The sequence below is a fragment of the Aulonocara sp. 'chitande type north' Nkhata Bay genome, linkage group LG11, assembly GCF_057382095.1.
Source record: "Aulonocara sp. 'chitande type north' Nkhata Bay isolate Kocher_YH1m ecotype deep benthic linkage group LG11, A_spYH_male_GT1.1, whole genome shotgun sequence".
In the NCBI taxonomy this organism is placed as follows: domain Eukaryota; kingdom Metazoa; phylum Chordata; class Actinopteri; order Cichliformes; family Cichlidae; genus Aulonocara; species Aulonocara sp. 'chitande type north' Nkhata Bay.
In genome coordinates this window covers 28818089-28843789 of record NC_141354.1, presented here as the reverse complement: position 1 = coordinate 28843789, position 25701 = coordinate 28818089, and the positions used below count along the sequence as shown (strand labels likewise).

Here is a 25701-nt window from a genome sequence, read left to right as displayed (position 1 = left end):
CTCTGAATGCATTTATGAATGAAACGATCCTCTGATTACACTATTCACAGATTCTGTGGCATTATGTTCATTAGTGGGGATTAAAACAGCATCGCACTGAATCCCCACGAAAAAAGAAAAAAACAAAACACAGCACGGTGAATGGCACATCCCATTAAAACATCATCATCATCATCACGAACCAGTAGAGATGCCGCAGTCCTCCCAGCAGTGATACAGTTTGCTAATATTTTGTCATAACCACACCATTTGGGCTGATTTGTGATGCTGAGATAGCTTCCCTGATGTGATGCCAGCTGAAGCTTAAATGAGAGCGCCGCCTTTTTACCTCGGCGAGCAAATTCATTCTGTGGGAAGATGTGCACAAGACATTTCTTCAGCTACAGTAAAGGACAAAAGCAGACACATGGGTATAAATCAGTGTTTATTGTGTGTCTTTAATAATTTAATAGTGATGGACGGTGCTCAACTTGGCGTGTTGCACCACCATGACTTTTTCTGCTGTAGTGATCTAAGGTCAGCCTTAATCTTCATCTCTGGACTCACGGACAGACTACAGATTACAATGATCCCAGTCAGCTTCTGCTCCCCCCCCTCCGTTTGATCCACTGACTGAGAAGCATCAGTCTAAGGCACATGTAGCTTAATAGGCAGAGGCACCAAACCAGAGTGGCCTCTTCTTCAGAAATTAGCAGCAGCTCACGTCAGTCTTACATCAGTCTCTATGGAGACCAGAGCCTCTTTAAACTTAATGCACTTTCAGCAGAAACTAAGGCCGGCTAAGGTGTAAGATTCATATTCTTGCACAGACAGGCAGATCACAAACAGCTGTGCAGCTAGGTTCACTCTCATTATCCATGTCTGTGCTCCTGTCCTATAAGAGTCTTATCTGTTTTTGTTTGTTTGTTTTTTTTCTAGCTCTGTAGATCTCTCTGTGGAAGTCGTCTGCTATGAAAAGAGGCAGAAAAGTGCGGTTGTCTGGTCCTGGCGCTGATTTGGGTTACGGTGCTGCAGCTCTCTCCTGTTTCTCTTTGTAGACTCGCAGAATGGCTTCACACACAAACTGGAACTGACACTGCAACAAATAAAAACACAAAATATTATTAGTTACTAGAAAACAAAGCAGTTTCTGATGTGATAATACTGGCAAAATAATAACTTTCAAGGAAAAACTCCACGTAGAGAGCGCATTAGCAAAAGACACAGTTCAGTGAGTTTGCAGTTCTGATGATGATGGTACCAGGACGAAGAGTCAGAGGAAGGAGATATTAAACTCAAACCCACATGTGTGACATTAGAGGGAAATCAGAAGAGTAACCGAGAGAACAATGTCACTGTGAGTAAAATAACAGCGCTGCGGTGAGATTGATAAAAAGCTCTCAAACAGCTACTGAGACGCCTGATAGTGTAATTGATTTGTAAGAAATTCATATCCGTCCTGTTTTCAAAGAACTGCATTACCAGTAAGAGTCTGTCTGGGTGGTTAAGAAGCCTCAAAGACCAGAAAGATGAGGATTTTCATGGGATTTTAAGAACACCCCCCCCCCCCAAAAGCACAGAATAACAGCCACATTCTCTCCCAACATTAAAGGACGTCCTCTGAATGTTTCCATTACTGATACACAAACATATGGGGGAAACCTGAGGAAGTGCTCCATCAGCACAAAAACATCACAGAGATGAATCCTCAGGGAGTGGCTCTCCTTTCCAAAATAAGGGTGATAGTGGTAGCAGCAGAGGCTCAGGAGTATGCTTGAAGCAACGAGTAACACCTTTCCTCTCCTTCGACAGCTACCACCGAGGTGCTACAGAGCACGGCTTCCAACCCCAGCTTGTGCTAGTGAAGCTTCTCATAAGCCGCCATCAGTATTATACAATGGCAGTCACAAGGTTCTTAATTAGAGTTACAGATGGCAGAAACCAGCAGATGTCCACATCTGTGACAGTGGGCTTATATAAAAGGGCAATTCTGGAAACAGCAAGTCTTCTCTCTCTTTCTAAAATCTCCTGTGGAGTTGCACAAGGTGGTTTAAGAGAAAACTTTCAAGCATGCAACTAATTCTTTCAGGATTCGAAAAGGTTCTAATAAACCAAATCAGCTAGCTAAGCTCAATATTATTTTCCAGTTAATATCTGCACGTGTAATGTGAACCCATTCTTTACCCTCACGTAGAAATGAGCTAAATGCCTCTAACTTGGAGCACAGCTGCTCCAGGTCCTTTTGAGCTGAAATGTGCCAACTGGAGTGTCTCGGATGATCCTGGCGATCACCTATCAGCTGCTTGCCAAGGAGTTGCAGGTATGTAGCAACCAGAAAGAGACGCTGAATTAACCCCGGGCCCCTCTGGGGAGGAAATCAAGGTTTGGAACTTCCTCCTGGAAGTGTGATTTTTAATCTATGGCTCTCTTCCACAGCTTGTATTTGTCCCGTCTTCCTCTCTGACCACCAACTGGTTGCAGGAGATGACTGCAGCTCCCTGAGCCGGGTTCTACCAGAAGTTTGTCCCTGTTAAAAGGGAGTTTTTCCTTCCCACTATCGCCAAAGTGCTTGCTCATAGAGGGTCATATGATTGTTGAGTTTTTTCCCTTTTCTCTGTAACACTGTAGGGTCCTTACCTTACAGCTTTGTTTAGCTATCTGTATAATCAATAAGAGCTGGAATCAGAGGAGTACACAGGGCCTGAAGAAGGGATGCAGCACAGGTGTAAACACACGTGCAGCTAGGGCTGGGCCATATCATACTGTTCACGGTAATACCGGTGTATGAAATGAAATATTGCGATAGAATATGTGTAAAATGCCGCGCAGTGCTTTTGTTTTCATATGCACATGGCGGAAAAAACATGGTGGCGATGGAGAATGAGAAGGCCGAAAGCTGATCGTTGAATGTAACAGATAAACCAGAATTGGTTTGTAAAAAAAGGGTGCCAACTTCAGTGGTGTGGAACTGGTTTGGTTTTTGTCCGTCAGATACCCACCAAAACACAATTTTTGGTAGAACATCCAAGCGGCCAAAAAACCTGGGGCTGCACGGCGTCAACACAAGGGGTGATCCGCGTTAACTCGCTAACGGAGATTTGGGGCGTTAACGCGGTTATGGCGTTAATGTCATTTTAACAAGATTAACGCTGACAGCACTAGTTTTAATACGACTTTGGTAAGCTACGAAGCTGCACCGTTTGATCATTACGGCTACCATAGTCAGGAGCCTTGCGGAGTGATACGTACTGTGCTTCAACATAATATCACCGTATTGTGTGTGTGTAACCTCTTTTTAAGTTTTGTGGATATTATACATGGTTATGCTCAGGATATGTTGGCCTATTTCCACTGGACATGCTTTTTGGTTAAACTGTCACAGCAAGGAATTTGCATTTGCACTGTTAAAATTTTATATAGCTTTCGTGCACATAAAAACAGCTGCTTGTTTAAGTGAAAATATATCGAATATATTGGGTTTATTGCCCTAATAAAGTTGTGAAGTTGTAAAGTATTTTGTCTAGAGTCAATTATATTGTCAGTTATATCGTCAGTTATATCGTTATCGCAAATTTTCAAATATATATCATGATAAATATTTTTGGCCATATTGCCCTATGTGCAGCATACAGAAGCTACAGGAGAACAGTATGTTCAACCTTCAGAAGCTCCTCCAGAATGAACTGAATGGAAATGTGACTAAAAGTACTGTGAACACCTTTTAGGCTGTCTACAGTCCAACAGCCAATGAAAAGACAGAAAAACAGAAAGCAGCTAGAAAATCTCTTCAGATACAGATTATCATAATAATAAAATCATAAAATAAGGAGGTTAATGAGGCAGAGAACAATCACAGAGTACAAATCCTTGTTCTGTCTCTGTACCGTGGTCTGAACCATCATGGCTCGTTGATCTCTCAGTGTTTTGACAATGTCCAGTGGGGACACTGGCTGACCCTGGTCCAACTGACTCAGCGCCGTTTCCATGGTGATCAGAACACCTGTCCGCCCAATCCCAGCGCTGCAAATGTAATTCAAAACAAACACGGCATTAAGTTTAGAGGAGATGAAGGTGCAGGGCATGCTGGCAGTTTAAGTATACCTTGTGTGTGTGTGTGTGTATTTGTGTGTTACCTGCAGTGTACCATTAGTGGCTCTTCACCTTTCCTCCTCTCCCTGACCGAGCTGATGAACAGCAGGAAGTCTGAAGGGTCGTCCGGTACGCCGTGGTCCGGCCACGCGACATACTGCAGGTGTGTGACTGCACGTTCCTCTCCCAGCTAAACACACGAGTACAAAAAACAGAACACACAAATGACAAACAGATAATGAGAGAAATGAAAATGAAAGCGTTGCATAATCAGTATTTAATATGATAAACATGGAGCCTTTTGGGAAATATGCCCACATTAGACGGCACGGGGCTGCAGGCTCAAATACTCTGACATTATTCAGTATGAGAGGAAACAAAACACCACAGAGAGAGCAGTGGGAAAAAAAAAGAAGAGCAAAACAAGCATGTGGCCAGTAGGTGACACCGAGATTAGGAAGCGAGGGAGGGACGCAGAGAGATGAAAACAGGTGGAGAGTAGAGAGCACAGAAGACCAGAGCTAAAGGGAAAAAAAGTGAAGGCAGGGAAGAGAATGGCTGAGCTGAGAGTTTATAATGGGCATGTGGCCTGTTACTCCTGTGACTCCATGCAGGGATTAACTCGCTCCGCCAGAGGAACAGATGGGCCCACGCAGCAGTATCTGTGTACGCATGTGTGTGCATTCATACTTCATGCCTCCTTGAGCATTATCTGTTTATTTACCTGCTCGCCCAGAAAAGTGATGTGAAAGCCTTTAATCTGATAATCTGCCATATTACAATCAAGCAAACAAACTTCTCGCAAGGATCCTCACGTCAGCACAGCTGCCCACTCCCAACGACACAAACGGGGCCATGTAATTTGTCTGTATTCGCTAATGCACATGCCCGCCCACCCACCCACACACACATACAGACCAAACCACCCACATGGAAGGGACTTGTATGTTGGCTGCAGATAAGTTTGGCAGCTCCCTGTGGTGAGCTCCGTTATGTGGCATATGGCACGAGCATGATACATGCTACTGCAACATATAAAGAGAAAAGCCATGTGTTGGGTCACTGAGGTCATGCCTCTCCATGCTCCACGTGCACACGAGAGCAGGTGGGAACTTTGCTGTGGATAAAATGCAGTTCCTTGAATAGCCACTTGAGGCTTCAACTAAAAGTGAGTTAATCTCTGTAAAAACCCATGTTAAAATGACCAACTTCAGCCTGGTACAGAAACAGTTTTAGTCTCTTTTGCTAATTTGTCCCTTTGTGATAACTGTACCGGAGTAAAATGTTTAAATAACTCACCTGTTTAAATGTTTCATAGGCTTAAAGTTTTGAGTTGGAGCTGTCTTTTGGACATTTTTATTAGTCACCTAATGGAAGATGTGAGTGGGGGTCGAGGTGCCTGGGAAGGTATCTCAAAACTGTGTTGTAGACGTCTGACAGTTGGTGTCATAAGCCATCCCCTCGGTTCCATGGTGGTCGTTCACATTGGACATACATGGCCTCTTACTCTCCTTTCAAGGAGTCTCGTAGTGGTTTCACACGAAACCTCTTGTGGTACTGACCCATACCTCTATTTAAACCTTGGCTCATGTGATGAGGCACATCATTAATAGTAGGGACAACCCCCATTAGGGTTTAAATACCTGGGACTCTCTACCATTTGCTTTCAGAACTCTTAGATTTCACAAATCTGAAAGAAGTCATCCACCTTCTTTCCAAGCTCTGAGAACTGACTGAGAAACTATGCTGGCACTTTGCAAATCAATTTACTACTGATACTTGATCCTCTCAAAAGCAAAGAAAGGGACTGAGAATCCCAACTGTGCACAAAAACAACAACAACAAAAAAAAAACAGCCATGCAATGACGCAATGAAGAACAAGCTGACCTTCCAATGTTTTCAGTGTTTGCTATCTTTAACTTCACTCTCTGCAAACATCACTACGAACTATGTTACAAAACAGTTGTTTGTTAAACAGTTTTTGAAGCATAAACTTCAAATAAACAAGCTGAGATTTTCCCTCAAATCTTTGTCCACCAAACCTTTCAGCTATGGGGGGAAAACCCCAGCCACACATGCCGTGAAGCTAAAACAGCAAAAGTTTCCCCTTTAGTGATGCTGGTGACTTTTCCCTCATTAGCCTGTGGCAATAACACCAAGTGGCTACAAGTAAATATTTATCTATCTACATCATTACTAAACCAGAATAATTGAGAGAATGGACACCGTTTCAAGTTAGACATTCATAGAAAATACAGGATAGACATTCAATGTTAAGTGCACAACACTAATCCACAGGCTCAAAGGAAGTAGTGAGTTTTTGGCAAGAGATATCAGATTTCTTTTTTTTTTTTTTTTACTATCCCACATATCAGAACCAAATTTTCCAAGCTGTTAGAACCATGTTGGAGGGAGTATTGAGACTTGGACGCCAATCACTCGCACATGTTTTGTCCCAAAATAAAGTTATTCTGGAGAAACATCTGTTTGCTGCTAAGTAAAATACTACAATATGGGTTCCACATTACTCTTTCTGTCTTCTGTGGTTAAAAACACTGGTTTGTAAAATACTTTTAGTGGCCTGCAAAATTTTTTTGGTATAAATCCAAATCATCAAGCCTCAAACAATGACTGGACACTGATAACGATGGAACTAAGATCTACAGCAGAAATATTTACTAGAAAACGATAAAAACAAACTGCTGTTTATCAATGAACTGAGGATGCCGGCGGCAAAGGAAGCCTTATGTACAATCTAGGGTCAAAATACGAGGGCAATCCCAAAAGTAAGGTCTCCTATTGTTTTAGAAATACGAACAGTATCGTTGACTTCCTGCCTGTTGGGACCACAATAAACACTGACAGGTGAAACAGTGGAAAAACTCAGAAGTGCATTTCAGAACTGGAGAAGAGGAATGCTGAGCAAGGGTGTCAGCATTCTCCACGACACGGCGCGTCCACACGTTGCCTGTCAAACTGTCGCTCTCCTGCAAAACTTTGGTTGGAACTTCATCACCCACCCACCCTACAGTCCGGACCCAGTGACTACCACCTGTTCCCAGAGTTGAAAGAACATTTGTCCGGAAGGCGAAACTGCAGCTATGACATGGGAATTGTAAAACTGCCACAATGTCTACAAAAATGCATCGACCGAAATGGCAATTATGTAGAAAAATAAATAAGTCTTCAAGCTTTAAAATGATGTAAATATTATGGAAAATAAATGGTTGTTTGTATTTCTAAAACAATAGGAGACCTTACTTTTGGGATTGCTCTCGTACATTGCAGTAGTGTTTTTTAGCTTGTTCTGTTTTCCTGCCTGTGTAATAAAACGTAATTAGGGAGTTAAAAATAGAAAACAAACACTTAGAATACATATAATGTGCTGTTTGCAACTTAATCTAGGTTTACATACATAGTGCCAAGACAATCGAGACAAGTTATACTCCAAAATAAAGAGCCCATAGGATGCTGCAGAAAACTCCAACAGCAAAGTAACCCTTCTACGAACAAGGGGTTGGTGAAAGCGGGAAGGAAAAACTCCCTTTTAACAGGAAGAACCCCCAAAAAGAAGCAGGTTCAGGGAGGGCCAGTCAGTTTGAGAGGACAGAGAAAAGAAAAACTAGTCGATTAACCGCTGGAGTTGCTTTTGCTACTGTACCTCTGTGTGTGTCAGGGTGAACTGCCGCGTCACATACGCCAGGTTACACTCCTCCGAGTGGCACTTCACTCGCATGGGCCCATAATCCTTGGTTTCAGGCGGATGCGGCCAGTACTGGTGGCACTTGGTCTGCAAAGTGTATGACATCACCAACAAATTGAATTACTTCTGGCATGAGTCATGAATCAGGATAGAGTTTACTACTGCTACTACATCAGCTGCGCTCTGCTCTCAAGAAATCAAAGTCATATTAGCAGTATGCTATGTTCCACCTGGCAATCTGAGGAACAAAAGCAATTCATCAGGAGCAGGATGCAAACTGAGAGTCAATATGTGTGCGTGTGTGCGTCTGTGCAATCCTCAAGTAGAAAGAAACTCAGGAGACTTGATGAATATCAGGAAAATTATCAATTAATGAGAACATCTGGTTTCCAAGCAACAGGCAAGCTGAGACAGAGACATGTGCATTCAGCAAGACCTTGATATCTCGCTGCCTTGGCGTGGATGCGCCTTCACCCTCGAATTATTTATCTCATTGGCATCCCGCTCGCACTTTATATTTAGCTATTCTGTATACCGCGAAACACTGTAATTACTCACAACAGTGCAAAATAGATCATTTCTGTGTGCCAACATCAACGCGGAACCTTCCAATTACAGCAATCATGTGACAAATTAAACATGAAACAGCATGTAATCACTATGTTAATGCACCGCTGATTGTGAGTTGCGTAATTTCAAGCGTTTCCCCTCTCTGTTCGCTCTTTACTCCTTTACAACGGTGGCTGTTACAGGATAAAAGCTCAAAAGCATAAAATGATGTATACCCGTCCCCTCTCTGTTAGAGTCGTAAGCATGATGATGGTGTGTGTCTGTTGCTCCCAAACAGTCTGCCAAAAGTGAGTGAAGGTCTGTGGTAGTGGACCCTGAGCTGCAATGTAACGTAAACATACACCAGACACTGGGGGCGCCACCTGAGAGAAATACAAGGAAACACACACATATACACACAGAGTGGATGAGTTTACATTAAAACATCAAACAGATACAAGCCCAAGCAGCAACGTCTGTGGACGAATGGAAGAAGCTAAGGTGGAAGTGCCAAACAACCTGCAATTCCTATAGTGGCCACTCGAGGCTTGCTCGAAGAGTGAGTCAGTCCACACAGACTTCCCCCTCCTTAAATGATCATGTTTACAGCATTAAAGTACTTTTGGTCTCTTTAGTCAGTTTAAGCTAAACTGTACAAGGCATGAATTTCATAACTTAGAGCTCCAACCATATGTCCCAATAGAGTTTCTTTATATTTCCGCCTCTGAGGAGCCTGACTGTTTTGTCATTTTTAAGGTGGTTTGAGGTTGAGCAATTGTTTTCCCGACTTTCTGAAAGTCATTCAAAGGTTTTGTTTGGACATGGGCTTCTTTTTCACTCATCTTTAATCCAGTCCTGGACCACTTTGAGAGTAAAACTTTTTTTGTGAAGCCACTTAGCACTGATCTAAAAGACATAACCCAAAACATGAACCAGTATTGTGTCTACACATAACAGAAACAGAACCAATTTTAAATGATATATTTAGACCTTTGTTACTAGCAGCCTGTTGCAAAAACACATGATTTGTTCCCATTTAAAGTTAGCGCAGTTTGACAGACATAAAATAGCATAGAAGTGACAGGTCTAAAAAAATATTTTCAGTAAATGTTCAGTATCTGAAAGTCATGTCTTTCAGAAACAGGAAAGAAACCACCAAGACCTGACACAGTGCCTGAGAGATGCATCTGGACCTTTAGCTGATCTATCTACTCTTCACTGAAGCCTCATCAGAAATGGTCTCATTGAAGGCTGGCTGTCAAGAACCTATTCTTAAGGGAGGGAAACAGGGAGAAAAGGCTGAGGTATGACAAAGTACAGAAGGACTGGACTGAAAGTTAGTGGCAACAGTTCTGATACAGTGATAAATCAGGAAGAGGTCAGGAGAGATGTACAACAGTGTCTCCAGCCACTGTGAGAGCATAATGTGTCATGAACACTGCTGCATTTCAGCCAGCAGTGTTGGGAATCTTAATGAAAATAGGGTAGAACATACACATTATCCATCATTTGAAAAGTGAATGTCTTTCAAGAAGTCTGGAGAACTATTTCTGAACACTACTTAAAGAAATAGCAAGACATCTTTACTAAGAGAGGTCAGGATGTGTTGAAGAATAAAGGTGGTCATATCCAAATATTGACTTTTAAGCGTGACTGAACTGTTTTTGCCTTACATACTGTATTTTCATGTATGCTTCACATGTTTCAATAAATCACTGCACATATTTCCCATTTCCCTAGCAAAATCTAAAGAAATGAGGGGTTTGGCACAGTACTGTACGGTCGCTTCTGCATCCATAAAATCAACAAGTGTGCAGACACAATTTTGAATTAAAAATAAGACTTGGAAGTGGCTATTTCAATTTTTTATATATAATCTATGAACAAGACACAGTTTCATATCAGTAATATTTACCGTGATGTGGCTGGCATTGATATAATCCTCCTTACCCTGCAGCACCACTCTGGTAGTGTCATCTGAAAGTAGAGGAGGACAGCAGTGTGAGAGGGTCACAACAGAGCTGTCAGCAGACCCCAGCTTCAGCCAATTAAATTTCATGAGGAGTCACAGGAGAAACTTGCAGATCAAGGTTAGAAAGGCAGCACGGAGGTGGGTGGTGGGAGGAATTGAGGGATGGGGAAGCACCCGGCTGTGATGAGACCAACAGCAGGGCATAAACAAAGAAACAGGAGCACTTACAAGGCAAAATATCCCTATATCGATTCTTCTCCACGTTCTCAGGGATCCGAGCACAGCTCAGTGTCAAACCGGGCTTCCTCCTGTATAAATTCTAGAAAATACAAGCACATAAACACACCGAGAAACATACACAAACACAAACTACAAATTCCAGGCCAATCACGGTGTCTTGGCTTTAAATCTTCATGGATCAAATTCAAGTGAAGATTATGGCCAGCATCTGTTCAAACACAAACACTTAAAAGCTTGTTATGATCCCTCACATAACCGAGAGGGACAAACTAAATCCTGCTTAAAATAATAAAATAATAACACAAATGTGCCCGCTTGTCATTCATTCACGTCTATGAACATAGTACACCTTAAAATAATAATCCAGTATTCAGCTCCAATTTGCATCTTAAATACCTCGAAATGGAAACAGAGTGAGCCTGTCTGTATCCCCCTCTCTAGTTGCCTCATGGATTCCTCCAGTGTGGGGGGGCGCTCTGACGGGCCAGGTGAGCGTGGCTTTTCTTCCTGTGGTTGGATGTTGAGCGTGAGGGTGGGCAGCGAATGCAGCAGGGGTGTACCCCGGCCAGGACCTGTTTTAGAAGGACAGTTCAAGGCTGTAATAAATATTCATTGAAACATGACGGACAGAGTGCACACTTGGATCACATGCTGTCTCAGCACTTTTGTCTGACAGCGACACACGCACACACAAACACACACAAACCTTTACGTCTGATGAGCAAGGTCAGCTGCCTGGTGTGCGACTCTCTGCTGGCTCGTATGAACATGACAACCTGGTCATGTGTGTGTTCAGAAATGTCTCGACCATTGATTAGCACCACCAGGTCTCCTTCCATGAGTTTGGGGTCGCTTCGATCTGCCTACAAACAACAGAGAGTCGTGTAAGCAAACTTTGACTTATGAAGTGATTTAAAAACATTCTTACTATCATACATTTTGTCCACAAGAGATGCGCGCAATGGCAGCAACTCATTTAGACATGTAGATATGGTCAAACTGAGCATCAGAAAGGTGGGAGAAAGATCCTTAAAGTGACTTTAAACATGCCACGGTTGTTGGTGCCAGACAGGCTGGTGTGTTCATATCAGAAACTACTCATCTGAGCCAACCCAACCATCTCTAGCGTTTACAGCAAATATTCAAAAAAAAAAAGAAAGAAAGAAATATATATACAGGGAGCAGCAGTTCTCTGTGCCATAATACCATCATCCCGGTGTGTGATGGGATCCGCCAGGGCTGCCCTTTGATTCTGTTCATAATTTTTATGGACAAAATTTCTAGTCGTAGCGAAGTAGTGGAAGACTTTCACTCGGGTGGTCTCAGAATCTCATCTCTGCTTTTTACGGATGATGTGCTTCTGTTGGCTTCATCGGGTGATGGACTCCAGCTCCCACTGGACGAGTTCCTGCCCCAAGTAAAGGAGTGCAAGTATCTCGGGAGAGCGGGAAATGCGGTTGCAGCACTAACCCATCAAGGCGAAGAGAGAAAGCTGAGTGTAAAAGTTTGCAGGTCGATCTACGTCCCTAAGAATGAGATTGTGGATACAAGTAGCAGAAATGACCTTCCTCATTTGGGTGGCTGGCCTCTCCATTAGAGATAGGGTGAGAAGTTCAGCCATCCAGGAAGGGCTCAGAGTAGAGCCGCTGCTCCTCTACATCGAAAGGAGCCAGTTAAGGTGGTTCGGGCATCTTACAAGGATGACTCCTGGGTGAGGTGTTCCGGGCATGTCCCACCGGGAGGAGGCCTCGGGGTAGACTCAGGACATGCTGGAGAGATTATATCTCTCGGCTGACTTGGCCGATAGATATAAGCTCGGACCTAGTCCCTAAAATATTACATTTTTATATTTTTCTGTCATATTTATACAGTTAGTGTCAAACATTCATATTAAACATGGCCAGCATTTCAAAGACCGTGGTCAGCGTGTTTAAAAGTAGCCGTATGAGATAAAAACACAGGAGTGAGATGACTTGTAACACTCGGTATCCAAAGTATTTCATGCTTGGCACAGATTTTGTCATATTGTCATCTTAAGAGGCAATATAACAAGGAAGAAGAACTTGTCAACTCCCAGGATAGAAACATGGAACTAGAAATGAACATAACAGGGTCCCTTATGCTTTCTGTTGGGTATGACAAAGATAATTAAAAATGTCACTTAATAACACATTTTAGAAGTTGGCACCAGAATATTCCCAATGTAGATTTCATCTGATGAATTAGCTCATCATTAGTGCTCTATTTCTTTACAAATACATAACCACAAGCCAAAGCTGATTTTTTATTACGTGTTTATGTCTCATTGTTTTTTCATGTAAATTTGTGGAGCAATCTGAGTGCTTTCTTACCGGCGAGTCGGGTTTAACATGCGATATGGCTAGAGGCATCTTCTGATCAACGCCACCCTAACAGGAGGAGGCATCAGAAAATTAAACCGAGGAAGAGTGCAGCAGTAATAAACATAAAACTCTGAGTGTGCGTCGTGAATAACAAGCACAGAGCTACCTTAACATTAAAGCCAAACTTGCCCTCCTTATCGGGGGCAATGCATATTAGCATCAAGTCACCGTCACCGGGAGCACCCTGCATAGATGATAACTCATAATCAACACACATATACTGAATACACACACATGAATAAATACACCAAAACACACAGAGCTGATGGTAAGATAACAGACCTTATTGAACTGGGGTAAGCTATCCTCGTCTGTTATGCTGTCATCGGCTTGCAGTGAAATGTCATCTGTCGCTGGGTTATAATCGCCAGAAATGCTGAAAGACATTAAATAAACAGAATTTTTTTAACAGTTTGGATGAACCGAAAGCTTTGACACATTCCTACTGATGCAGGTCTGTTTTATTAGACAGCGTTTCTGTTATAAGAGATACTAACTGCTGAGGTGAACCCTGCCCCTCACTGGTCTTGGAGCTGCTCACAGACGCCCGGTATGTGTAGAAGACATCTTCCCCCTCTGACATGTCTTTCAGGTCAGTGGTCAGCTCCATCGAGGACGGGCGAGGTTTACGGATGCCGTGGCGAACTCGAGGACTTCGCCTGCCGCAGACAGGAGAGAGCAGTCACTTTTTTAAAATCACATTACAGGAAATGGCACAAGAGGAATGAAGAAAGGTTTAATATGAAGCGCAGCGGAAAACTTAGTGCTGGTGACTGTACCAGTTGGGGGTGCTCGGGGGCGATCTAGAGGGCAGACTCTTGGTCTCCAGGTGCTCCGATGACAGCGACCTCCTCAGGACTGGGTTCCACACCATCCCCCCGACCACTCGCTGGCAGACTGGCCCACTGCAGTCGAAGACAGAAATGACAAATCAACTTAAAATTTCTTTGCCTTCCTGTGAATAAGTATTGCATGGATGTCCAAGGCCTCACCTTTCAGGTTTACTGTTGCCCAGGCCTAGGTGCTGTGTGATCAGCTTTCTGTAGGACTGAAGTGTGGTGTTTTTCAGCCTGGAGCTCCTGGGAGAGCGGTTAGAGGAAAAGAAGCAGTGATGGTCCACGCAGGATCGCCACAAGTTCTTACAGGTCTTGGGGCAGGGCAGAAGCAGAGACATCTCACAGTCCTGGGTTTCTCCCTGCAACATGCACAGTTTAGGCTCTAACTTGGTCTTTATACTGTAAACTGTAGCATTCAAGGTCACATCAACTTATGCTGCTCAGGTTGTAGTTTTAACTGGCAATAAAATCTTCTATCGCCATATTTTCTGAATGATTTATTAGCTGTCAAGCAGAGAAATGCAGAAAAATGTGCCAAAATTATGGAAATTAAAATCAATGCCATATTTCTGTGCGTCTGTGCACACAACGGAGAATAAAAATAAATCATAAATCTCCATGTGCCACAGAGAAAACAGATATGCCAGCCAAGAGTGTAGTGTAATTAAGAGCAAGAGTTTGCTGAGGGCAGATTTCCAAACTATTAATAAGGAATACTGAAAGGGGAACTCACGTGCTTTTGTTTCAGATGTATATCAAAGCGTTTCCTCTTAAAAGAAATCTTGATGATGTTCCCCCTGCGTGGAAACAAAAGGACGGGATTGGTCGAAAGGTGATGAATCACGAGAAAAATCATAGAGAGAGAGACAGAAAGAGATGAGCTTTCATAGAAACATAAGACCCAAAAAGTGCCACATGACAAGATCAAAACAACACCAAACAGCAAACGTAACATATACACTTCTGTGCAAAAGTCTTGAGCCACCACACGTTTAAAAAAACAACAACTTTACTTAATAATAATAATAAATTTTTATTTATGAGCGCCTTTCAAGTCACCCAAGGACACTTCACAATAGGATAAAACACTTAGTAAAACAATGGCAGAATAGGAGCAATAAAATAAAAGCACAAGATAAAATTAACAAACAGTGGATTCACAGTGAATATGCAGATTTGAACAGATGAGTTTTGAGTTGGGATTTAAACTGTGGGAGAGAACCAATGTTTCTTATTTCAGGGGGCAGAGAGTTCCACTCCACAGCCTGGGAGCAGAGCAGCTGAAAGCTCTGCTCCCCATGGTAGTGAGGCGGAAGGAAGATACAGCAAGCTGGATAGAAGAAGAAGAACGAAGCGAACGGGCAGAACAGGTGGTGGTTAACAGGTCAGAAAGGTAAGGAGGAGCGAGGTTATGAATGGCCTTGAAGGTGAGCAGTAGAAGTTTGAAAATTATCCGGAATTTCACAGGGAGCCAGTGAAGTTCCTGAAGAACAGGGGTGATGTGCTGGTAGGAGGGGGTTCTGGTGATAATGCGAGCAGCAGAGTTCTGAACCAGTTGAAGCTTATGGAGGGATTTTTGGGGGAGACCATGCAGAAGAGAATTGCAGTAGTCAATACGGGAGGTAACAAGACTGAGGACAAGAATGGACGTAGACTGGATGGAAAGAGAAGGAAGCAATCTGTTAATGTTACGTAGATGGAAGTAGGCAGAACGGGTGAGATTATTGATGTGAGATTTATAGGAAAGTGAACTATCTAGGATGACACCTCCAAGCAGCCAGACTTTGTCGTAATTTTCAAAGTGCTCTTGAGCAATAGTTCTCCAGGCTTTGTAAACATCTTTGGGCATTGGCTGCTTTTTCACTTAGTTTCATTCGTGTTCTTGTACCTGACCATTTTTGGTACAATGTTTTTTTATCTGTTAAGCCACTTAACAGTGAACTATGAATCATATGTGAATCATCTGTTATGTGATGATCATTTCATCATAACAGCCAAATTAACAAAGAACCAGTTTACGTGATATCTTTAGGCTCTTTGTTACTAGCAGGCTGTTGCAAAAACATGTGAATTGTTCCAATTTTTATTAGTCGGATCTATGAAAAATGAAAAAGATAAAGTTTGACAGGCATAAAATAGTATTTTTGCACCAAAAAATTGTTTCCCAAAGACATATTAGCTGAAAACTTGACATATCTTGGTGTAGTGTACATTGTGTGCCTAAAATTGTTGAGGAAACTGGACAGGTGGATTAGAAAAGAAGAAATTGAAGAAAACTGCAGCAGATGAAAAGTATTTAAGTCATGTCCTTACGAAACAAGAAAAACATCCAGAGACATACATCTGACCCTTCATTTCATCAACTTACTGTTCACTGAAGCCTCATCAGAAATGGCCACAGTGGAAGGGTGGCAGACAATCCATTTGTAAAAAATCGAAGCAGGAGGAAAAGGCTGAGGTACGACAAACTAGGGTGAAAATCAGTGGCAACAGGTCTTGTATTGTCATGAATCAAAGTAGGAAGATTTTGGTTCAAATCATCATCAGTATACAGGGAGTGCAGAATTATTAGGCAAATGAGTATTTTGTCCACATCATCCTCTTCATGCATGTTGTCTTACTCCAAGCTGTATAGGCTCGAAAGCCTACTACCAATTAAGCATATTAGGTGATGTGCATCTCTGTAATGAGAAGGGGTGTGGTCTAATGACATCAACACCCTATATCAGGTGTGCATAATTATTAGGTAACATCCTTTCCTTTGGCAAAATGGGTCAAAAGAAGGACTTGACAGGCTCAGAAAAGTCAAAAATAGTGAGATATCTTGCAGAGGGATGCAGCAGTCTCAAAATTGCAAAGCTTCTGAAGCGTGATCATCGAACAATCAAGCGTTTCATTCAAAATAGTCAACGGGGTCGCAAGAAGCGTGTGGAAAAACCAAGGCGCAAAATAACTGCCCATGAACTGAGAAAAGTCAAGCGTGCAGCTGCCAAGATGCCACTTGCCACCAGTTTGGCCATATTTCAGAGCTGCAACATCACTGGAGTGCCCAAAAGCACAAGGTGTGCAATACTCAGAGACATGGCCAAGGTAAGAAAGGCTGAAAGACGACCACCACTGAACAAGACACACAAGCTGAAACGTCAAGACTGGGCCAAGAAATATCTTGAGACTGATTTTTCTAAGGTTTTATGGACTGATGAAATGAGAGTGAGTCTTGATGGGCCAGATGGATGGGCCCGTGGCTGGATTGGTAAAGGGCAGAGAGCTCCAGTCCGACTCAGACGCCAGCAAGGTGGAGGTGGAGTACTGGTTTGGGCTGGTATCATCAAAGATGAGCTTGTGGGGCCTTTTCGGGTTGAGGATGGAGTCAAGCTCAACTCCCAGTCCTACTGACAGTTTCTGGAAGACACCTTCTTCAAGCAGTGGTACAGAAAGAAGTCTGCATCCTTCAAGAAAAACATGATTTTCATGCAGGACAATGCTCCATCACACGCGTCCAAGTACTCCACAGCGTGGCTGGCAAGAAAGGGTATAAAAGAAGAAAAACTAATGACATGGCCACCTTGTTCACCTGATCTGAACCCCATTGAGAACCTGTGGTCCATCATCAAATGTGAGATTTACAAGGAGGGACAACAGTACACCTCTCTGAACAGTGTCTGACTGGGAGGCTGTGGTTGCTGCTGCACGCAATGTTGATGGTGAACAGATCAAAACACTGACAGAATCCATGGATGGCAGGCTTTTGAGTGTCCTTGCAAAGAAAGGTGGCTATATTGGTCGCTGATTTGTTTTTGTTTTTGAATGTCAGAAATGTATATTTGTGAATGTGGAGATGTTATATTGGTTTCACTGGTAAAAATAAATAATTGAAATGGGTATATATTTGTTTTTTGTTAAGTTGCCTAATAATTATGCACAGTAATAGTCACCTGCACACACAGATATCCCCCCAAAATAGCTAAAACTAAGAACAAACTAAAAACTACTTCCAAGAACATTCAGCTTTGATATTAATGAGTTTTTTGGGTTCATTGAGAACATGGTTGTTGTTCAATAATAAAATTATTCCTCAAAAATACAACTTGCCTAATAATTCTGCACTCCCTGTATATGGAGGAGAGGTACGTCAGTGGGTGTCTGCAGACATTTGTAAAGCTCTGTCATGGTTTGGGAAATTCAGCCAGTGTTGTTGAAGATCTTGTTGAAATTGAAGGAATTATGAACACAGAAAAATACAATCCAACTTTGATCACCATGCAATATGATGTGGAAAGGGTCTGATTGGCCACAGCTTCATTTTTCAGCATGACAGTGAGTTGTGGATTGGCCTCCCCAGAACCAGGACCTTCAACATTATTGAAGCAGTGTGGGATCATGTTGACAGCGAACGGAACAAAAGGAAGTCAACATCCACAGAAGAGCTTTGAATGCCCTTCAAGAAGCCTGGAGAACTATTGCTGAAGACTACAAGGAAGCTGCCCAACAGAGTTCAGGCTGTGATGAAGAATAAAGGTGGCTGTACCAAATACTGGCTTTTTTTTTTTTTAGGTTTGAACATGTTTCACACGTTACATTTTCTTAGCAACATATAAAGAAACGAGGGTTGACTCAACAAATTTTGGGAATGCAAAAATACCTGGATTTACATAGCAAAACAACAAACAAACACAAGAACAAAATAAAAGCTGCAGCATTAGGTTGTAATAGTACTCCAAATTAAAAGCTTGATTAAAATAAGATAAGCAGGACCATCACTCACCACGGGAAGAAACTGGAGCAAATCATATTACAAAATATTGCAACACCACTTGAAGCCAAACCCACCATGAGAGGGGCATTGTTGGTGTCCTGGGAAAGAGAAGATGAGGAAAAAGACAAAAACAATCAAATCTAAAAAGAAGAAGTAGAAGTCAAACCATGACACAAGATGTTAAAAGTTTAGTCACAGTACCGTGGCAGCATGCAGCTCCACTCCGTACAACTCTAGCGTCCGTGCTGTGTTGAGAAAACAGAGCTCTGCATCGCTCTTCTTAAGCCCTCTGAGAACATGCAGTCACATATAACAACAGCAACTAACTGCACAACAAAGCAGCCATTTTTATTATTTCAGTGGCGGCTAGATGTAGTGAACTGTCTTAATTACTTGTGTTGTGGATGCAGATCCTCCACTTTAGATAGGAAGTCTTCATCCTGTTCAGGGATGAAGTGCCATTTTGAGAGGTAACCAGGGAGCCAGGACGGACAATGATCTCCCATTTCCGCTGCAGATGTTGGTAAGAGACACTGAGCATCCATCCACACAGAACAACATAACCAGCAGCACACATCCGTGTATCCTGACATCTGGTGTACTGTAAGAGCTGCTAATTGAGAGGATCGAGAGCATCCTCACAGGAATAATTACTCACAAGGTTATTATTGAGCCATTAATCATTTGGGTTTTTTCTAGGAAGAGATCGTGAGACTTACACTGCACAGCATAAGAAGCCAGCACTACAGCTGCGCTCAGTGGGCACTGCAACCTGCAATCATATTCGATGATTACACTAAACATAAGCTGTGCACAAGGGAGAGGATACTTGAATTTGATTTTCTGTTACTAACCGTCCTTCTCTAATGTCACTCCTGATCTGGAGGAAGTACAGGTGCCTGGAGGAACAGGACAAGAGGAACTTTTAACAACCCACACCTTTGTTCTGTAGCCTACAGAAAACCCTTTGAAGCGGTTTGACCTATTGCTACTGCTAAATATGTCAGCAGGCTAGCCTTACTGGCTACGAGTCAGAAGGTACAGTCACACTAAAATATTTCAACAAAGATTTTCTCACACACAAATACCCCCGACTGTTCCAGGTTTTTCGCTTACGCTGTAAAATCTCTCACTGAGGATCAAATGGGAATGGCAGCACACGTTTTACACAGAAAATAACCATCAAATATCTGTTATTTTGGATCATCTGGTGTTGCAGATTTTGTTTTGAATATTTCAATAACTGCTGAGGCTACTGAAAATCGACTTTCAGACATTCGTGTTGCCTTCAGGATCAATCCTAACAATTTTTGATGAACTGGTCCCTTTTCTATCCAGCGCTTCACGCCGAACAGAGCACATAAGCGCCGTCAGCGATAACATTTAGTTCAAAGTTTCACAGAGCTGCTAGAATACCGCAAGACTCTTCGTCTCGTGCAGTCATCATTTGGAGGAGCCACTGCTTCACATGAAACTAGTTATTTGGCCTAGGAGTAGGCCTGCAAGATGCAAAGAAAATCTCTGTTATTCAGTAACACTGTATAATACTGTAATGACAATATAACACAAAAAAAGCAAATACTTAAGTGTGCATTTAAGATGTAACAGCTCAAACAAGGGTTTTTCCTTTAGTTTCTGAGAGGCTAAGGTACATTGTTGTAATGCTCAGGCAGTGGGAGGTTTTCTCATTTTCCCACTCGCTATTATCCTGCTGAAACTACTTTCCCTTATTCACAAGGGGGTCGCCACAGCAGGTAGCTCAGCATGCTTGACTTGGCAGATTTTTTTACACCGGATGCCCTTCCTGACGCAACCCCCAAAGGGATCTGCATCTCTTCCCAGGACCAAACCAGGGAGCCACTGCTAGCTACCTATCCTGCTCTTGGTATAAATATAATGTTCTCTGTCTGGCAGGTTTTCTTAGCAACTACACTACATTCCTTCTTTTGTGTTGTGTTTATCACATATCTTTGTATCCCAGTGATTATAAAAGTATTAACTAATCATCACAACTTAAGAGTAAGCCAAACTACTAAAACCCAGTCGAAAAAATGAGAAAGCCATCTATGATAAGCGTCACGTACTAACCTTGTCTGTTCATCCTGCAGAGAGTTGGGATCAGAGATGAAGAATCGTACTCTAAAGTTCAGATAAAAGGGGGACACGAGGCCTGCAGAGAAATAGCAGCTTATCAAAAGTGGAACACATCCATGGGCACAAGTTCACCTCAATCTTAAACTGTTCCTCTTTTCTATTAGACTCTCTCTTTATCTAAGCATTTAAATTATATTTAAAATGGCTAGAAACATAATTCCAGCTGAAGACAGTTAATTCTCTGCAGGCAAAACAACTGAGATACCTTTTATCTGCTTCTTCAAGGGCTTCTCGGGCTCCAACCATCTCTGTAAGAAAGGCATTCATTAAGTATAATGGCTAACTGGGGCTAAATAAAACCATTTATGTAAGCATGCCCCGTGGTTATCATCAACTAAACAGCAATCAGCATGTGCAGTACATTACAATCTCAGTTGCAATGTGCAGCAGAGGAACAGTGAGCTCACTGGAGAGTGTGTGTTGGCTGTGATAGAGGCAATGGCTGTGCTGGATTCTCTGATCTGCAGACTGAAGAGCTGCCTCTCCTGCAGGCGCAGGTGGTCGCATACTAGGTCCAACAGAACCACGCCTTCATCCTGCTTCTGAAAGATGGAAACAACAACAAACAGCATCACAACCAGCCAAACTTTCCGGTTGCTTATCTGTACACAAAAATACACCGATCAGGCATAACATTATGACGGCTGACAGGCGAAGAGAATAACACTGATTATCTCTTCATCAGTGCACATGTTAGTGGGTGGGATTTATTTGCGAGCAGGTAAACACGCTGTTCATGTGTTAGAAGCAGAAATAATAGCCAAACGTTGGCATTTGAGCGAGTTTGACAAGGTCCAGATTGTGATGGCTGAACGACTGGTCAGAGCATCTCCAAAACTGCAGCTCTTGTTGGGTGCTCCCGGTCTGCAGTGAACCAAGGAAGGAACCAAGTGGTGAACCAGCGACGGGGGTGTTGGGTGCCAAGGCTCAGTGATGGGTGTGGGGATCGAAGGCTGGCCCGGGAGGTCTGATCCAACAGACGAGCTACTGTAGCTAAAATTACCAGAAACGTTCATGGTGGTTCTGATAGAAAGGTGTCAGAATACACATAGTAATGGTGTCCATGCTGACCCCCATCCATCACTGAAGGCACCAACAATGCAAGCATCATAACTGGACCATAGAACAACATGGAAGAAGGTGGTCTGGTCTCATTAATCGTATCTTATTTTATATCACGTGGTCCGGTGTATATGCGTCACTTACCTGGTGAACTCCTGGCACCAGGATGCACTATAGGAAGAAAGCAACACCGGGGAGACAGTGTGATGCTTTGGGCAATGTTATGTTATGTGGATGCTACTTTGACACATATTACCTACATAACCACTGCCACAGACCCATATACCCTTTCATGGAAACCGTAAATACTGATGCCTCTTTCAATAATAATAATAATGCGCCCTGCCACAAAGCAAAAATGGTTTAGGAATGGTTTGAGGAGCACAACAACGAGTTTGAGGTGATGACTTGACCTCTAAATTCCCCAGATCTCAATCCAATCAAGCATCTGTGGGATGTGCTGGAAAAACTCGATCCATAGAGGCTCCACCTCACAGCTTACAGGACTTAAAGAATTTGTTGCTAACATCTTGGTGCTGGAAACCACAGCACACCTACAGGGAGCCTAGTGGAGTCCATGTCTCAGTAGCTCAGGGCTCTTTGTACAGCAAAAAGTGGGGCTAACACAATATTAGGCATGCCATTGATCTTATCAGGCAAAGGCACTATTAATCATCTTGATCTATTAAGTTTTGCTTTGCAGCAAGCTCCACAAGCTTATTTCTCACCATATTAGGCACTTCAACAAATTCTAACAATGGTTTTGGTTTAGATCCACCTTTCCTCAGAACACATCTTTGTTTTACAACACTCCCTTCTCGAGAAAATTACTCTGTCACCCCCGGTCCAGCTGAAGCCATAACCCAGAAAGCGCTGTCTTCTTGGCTCATACACAGCCCACATCTGACTTTTCTTTAGGCTACATTTCACACTGACGAACAGAATTGACTGAGGCATATGACTGCCACAGCTCAGCCACAGGTCTGCCACATATGGGCCAGATGTCAGGTGTCACACCCAGCACCTGTCATAGCCTGTGTCGCCACAGCTCATGACATTTTGAGCTCCGCAACCACAGCCCAAAATGTGTCTGCAGACTTTTTTCTTTCTTTTTTATGATGCTTTTCTTTTTTTTTACTGAACACCAACGTGACTTAGCACACCATGTGCAGACCCCTGCTGTGGAGTGTCTTGGCATGTATTAGTAAATCAGATAATGTTTATAATGTACACATCCAGGGACTTCAGAAAGCCCATCAGCAGCACAACATTCTGTACTTTGAGCTGTTCACTGATTTATGAATCCCTCTGAGGGACAACCCTACAGCTCATCTGCATTTCCTTCTCTCTTTTTCTTCCCGCTTTCTGTTACAGGAAGCATATTCACATCACCAGAGGACCTTGTTTACTAGAAACTGCGGCAAACAAGGTGTGTTATTCTTTTGTAGCAATGCACACTATCTGGACACAAAATCCAGGTGATGATCAGTTTAAACCGCCTCTGCCTCCCTTAGAAATGCTTCAGTGAAAGTCGGCGAACCTTATCCAAACAGAAGCAGCACAGGAGCCAAATAAAGACAGTAATGGAGAGTTGGAATTGGATGCTCTTTATGACCACAGCACTCTCACTGTTCTCCCATTGTTCACATAAAAATGCTGCACAGAGCCTGTCCTGGAAGGCAGTATCACGCCTGTCAGTGTGTATACTGCCATCAGAGGCCAATGTGATACGCCGACAGCGTTAAAGGCTTCAAGTGTGGCAATCACTAGAAGGAGATGAGCATGCCCTTCGAACCAACGTCGCATTGTTGAGTGAGAGATGTGGATCAATGGGAACAGGAAAGAATAGTCTGCCACTTCATCACGTGTGACGCAACAATCATTAATAGAGTGCACGGGCAGAGAGAAGTAACATGTAATCTGCTCAGAAAGGACATGTGTCTGTGTGTTTATGGGTGTGTTTGCGTGTGTGTGTGTGTGTCTTACGCACACTGACTCTGAAGGTCTCGATAGTGCCATCCAGCAGCTGAACCAGGCAGAGCAGGTCCGGTTTTGGCATGTCTGTTACCAGGGTAACTCTGCCTCCCTCTCAAGACAAACGCCCTGCCCTCAGCCTGTCACCGAGAGGGGACCTGGAAACACACAATCACACACAACCACACAAAAGTGTCAGAGGTTTCCAGCCTGTTGTCTTGCACAGAAAGCACCTCCCTTCTGGATGACACTGTGTGGTGAGTAATATATGTGCCTGATGGAGCATCAGACTGCAGTGAGTAATGCACTGTGAATGTGAAGGAGTGACTGTAAGTGTATGTGTGCATGGTTTGTGTAATCCCTTATTATTTGGCCTGGGTTTGAACATGTCCCTTCCCTCTCCCTGCTGCTCTCTCTCTCTCTCTGCATCTCCCCGCCTTTCACAGGCAGCTGAATGATAAGAATGTTAAACATTTTCAGAGTTGAACACGCCCCATCGACAGTGCTACACTGATCCCAGACCAACCAGAGAAGGAATGCATGAACACAAAAACATGCACTACAAATGCACACATGCATGCATCCATGTATTCATACATGTCTGTGTGCACGCACGCTCAAAGGTAAAAAACAACTCTGACACTGCGTTCCATGTGCAAGCATTGCATGTGTATGTACATACTTACATGTGTGCAGTCCTCAATTTCCAGGTGAACCGATTACTGGATCTGGCAGGCCTGTTTCTGAAAGAACACACAATGTCTGAGTTAATGTTTGAACACAGTGACACACTCTGAATATATTAGAGCAGAGCTGATGTCAATCAGATGACTGGTTTTCCATAACAACCCGCTCACAGGCAGACCTCTGATGAATTAACAAGTAAATGTTAGATTTAAAGGCAAATTCATCATCATGTGGCGACTGTGGCTTCACTGCGTCCTTTGCATCTTGTACCTATTACTCATATGTTGTGGCTCAATCGTACCAACGAGGGAACTGGGGACGAATTAGCCTATTTTATTGTGGTAATAAGGCATACTTATGCTATAACGTTACCAGCACACAAGTTACAAACGTGTACTGTGGATAAACTTAGACGATAAAGTTCAAACAACCCGGTTTGTGCTGCTTTACCTGATAAATCACTAACAAACAGGGCCTGTCTCAGTGTATTAGGCCCGCATTTCTGAGCTCCGTCTGTCTCAGCCTGTCGATAATAAACTCTGTCGTGACCTCGCTGTACTTTGTACCACAGCGCGAACAAGGAACCTGTTGACAGCCTAAAGTTTCTCTGCTGCTACACCCAACAGGAGGAACGCACAGTACTGGCAAACTTTCCTCCAACCACCGCAGTCCTCGCTAAAGCCCGGCCAAGTTCGTGTTTTCTGGGAAGAGAAAGGTTTAAAGGACATTAAAAAAGGCTTTACTACCTCAGTGGTGCCGCTTCAGAGACGGGTCATATCCCTCCGGAGTGTGCGCGGAGAAAACCTCGGAACGGGGCCTGTCGGAGGAGCCAGGTAAAGTAGGTAAATATCCGGGACAAGTTTCTCATCCCTGCCTGCGCTGACTCCGCGCGGCCCCGCCCCTTTCTGCGCGCCCACGCTGGGAGGCGCGCAGGCAAAGCAGAGGAAGTCTGGAGCATAGACTGTATATAAAGACAGCCTGTAAGAACAAGGCCCTGCATTAACAAGCTTGCAGTTTTATGTATGCTTGTGCTTCAGTAACAATAAAGCTTATCTTACTTTATCTTTTTAACCCCTCAAAGCCTGAATCATGAAATAATTGCCTTGAAAAATCTTTTAACAATCAAAATAAAATTAATTCGATATTAATTAAAAGCAGAACAACAAACGTTATCGCAAAATTTTAAAGTGACATGAAAATAAAATACACGATGAAATGTTTTAAGTTTGCACTTTACTCTACTCAAAGATTACATTTTTTACAATTTACCTTTTTTGTGATTATTAAAGGTGACTGT

At 42.9% G+C, this 25701-nt stretch overlaps 1 protein-coding gene and 1 long non-coding RNA gene across 5 annotated transcripts; one reads left to right on the top strand and one right to left on the bottom strand.

Annotated features, from left to right (window-relative positions):
* Positions 1-411: 411 nt before the first annotated feature.
* On the bottom strand, positions 412-25305 carry ptpn3 (protein tyrosine phosphatase non-receptor type 3). Of its 3 annotated transcripts, none has more exons than XM_086311843.1 (27): positions 25151-25305; positions 24400-24460; positions 23734-23875; positions 21089-21223; positions 20887-20929; positions 20616-20697; positions 19382-19426; positions 19247-19299; positions 18921-19038; positions 18729-18816; positions 18537-18625; positions 14505-14568; positions 13928-14130; positions 13715-13840; positions 13433-13594; positions 13218-13311; positions 13042-13119; positions 12885-12941; positions 11240-11396; positions 10930-11105; positions 10522-10612; positions 10237-10298; positions 8558-8704; positions 7731-7859; positions 4113-4258; positions 3864-3999; positions 412-1075 (listed from the first exon to the last, which is right to left on the bottom strand). In XM_086311843.1, exons 3-27 carry the CDS (start codon positions 23800-23802, stop codon positions 1001-1003), a joined length of 2625 nt encoding a protein of 874 aa, XP_086167969.1. In that variant the 5' UTR covers positions 23803-23875; positions 24400-24460; positions 25151-25305; the 3' UTR covers positions 412-1000. The 3 variants fall into 3 exon arrangements, with proteins under 3 accessions (XP_086167969.1, XP_086167968.1, XP_086167970.1); XM_086311842.1 differs by having other exon boundaries at positions 24404-24460; XM_086311844.1 differs by lacking the exon at positions 8558-8704 and having other exon boundaries at positions 24404-24460.
* LOC147319319 (uncharacterized) lies at positions 3930-14230 on the top strand. 2 transcript variants are annotated; one of them, XR_015131538.1, is made up of 4 exons: positions 3930-4231; positions 9460-9625; positions 10279-10411; positions 13528-14230. It is a non-coding gene; the product is annotated as an uncharacterized LOC147319319 (long non-coding RNA). The 2 variants fall into 2 exon arrangements; XR_015131539.1 differs by lacking the exon at positions 9460-9625.
* Positions 25306-25701: the final 396 nt, after the last annotated feature.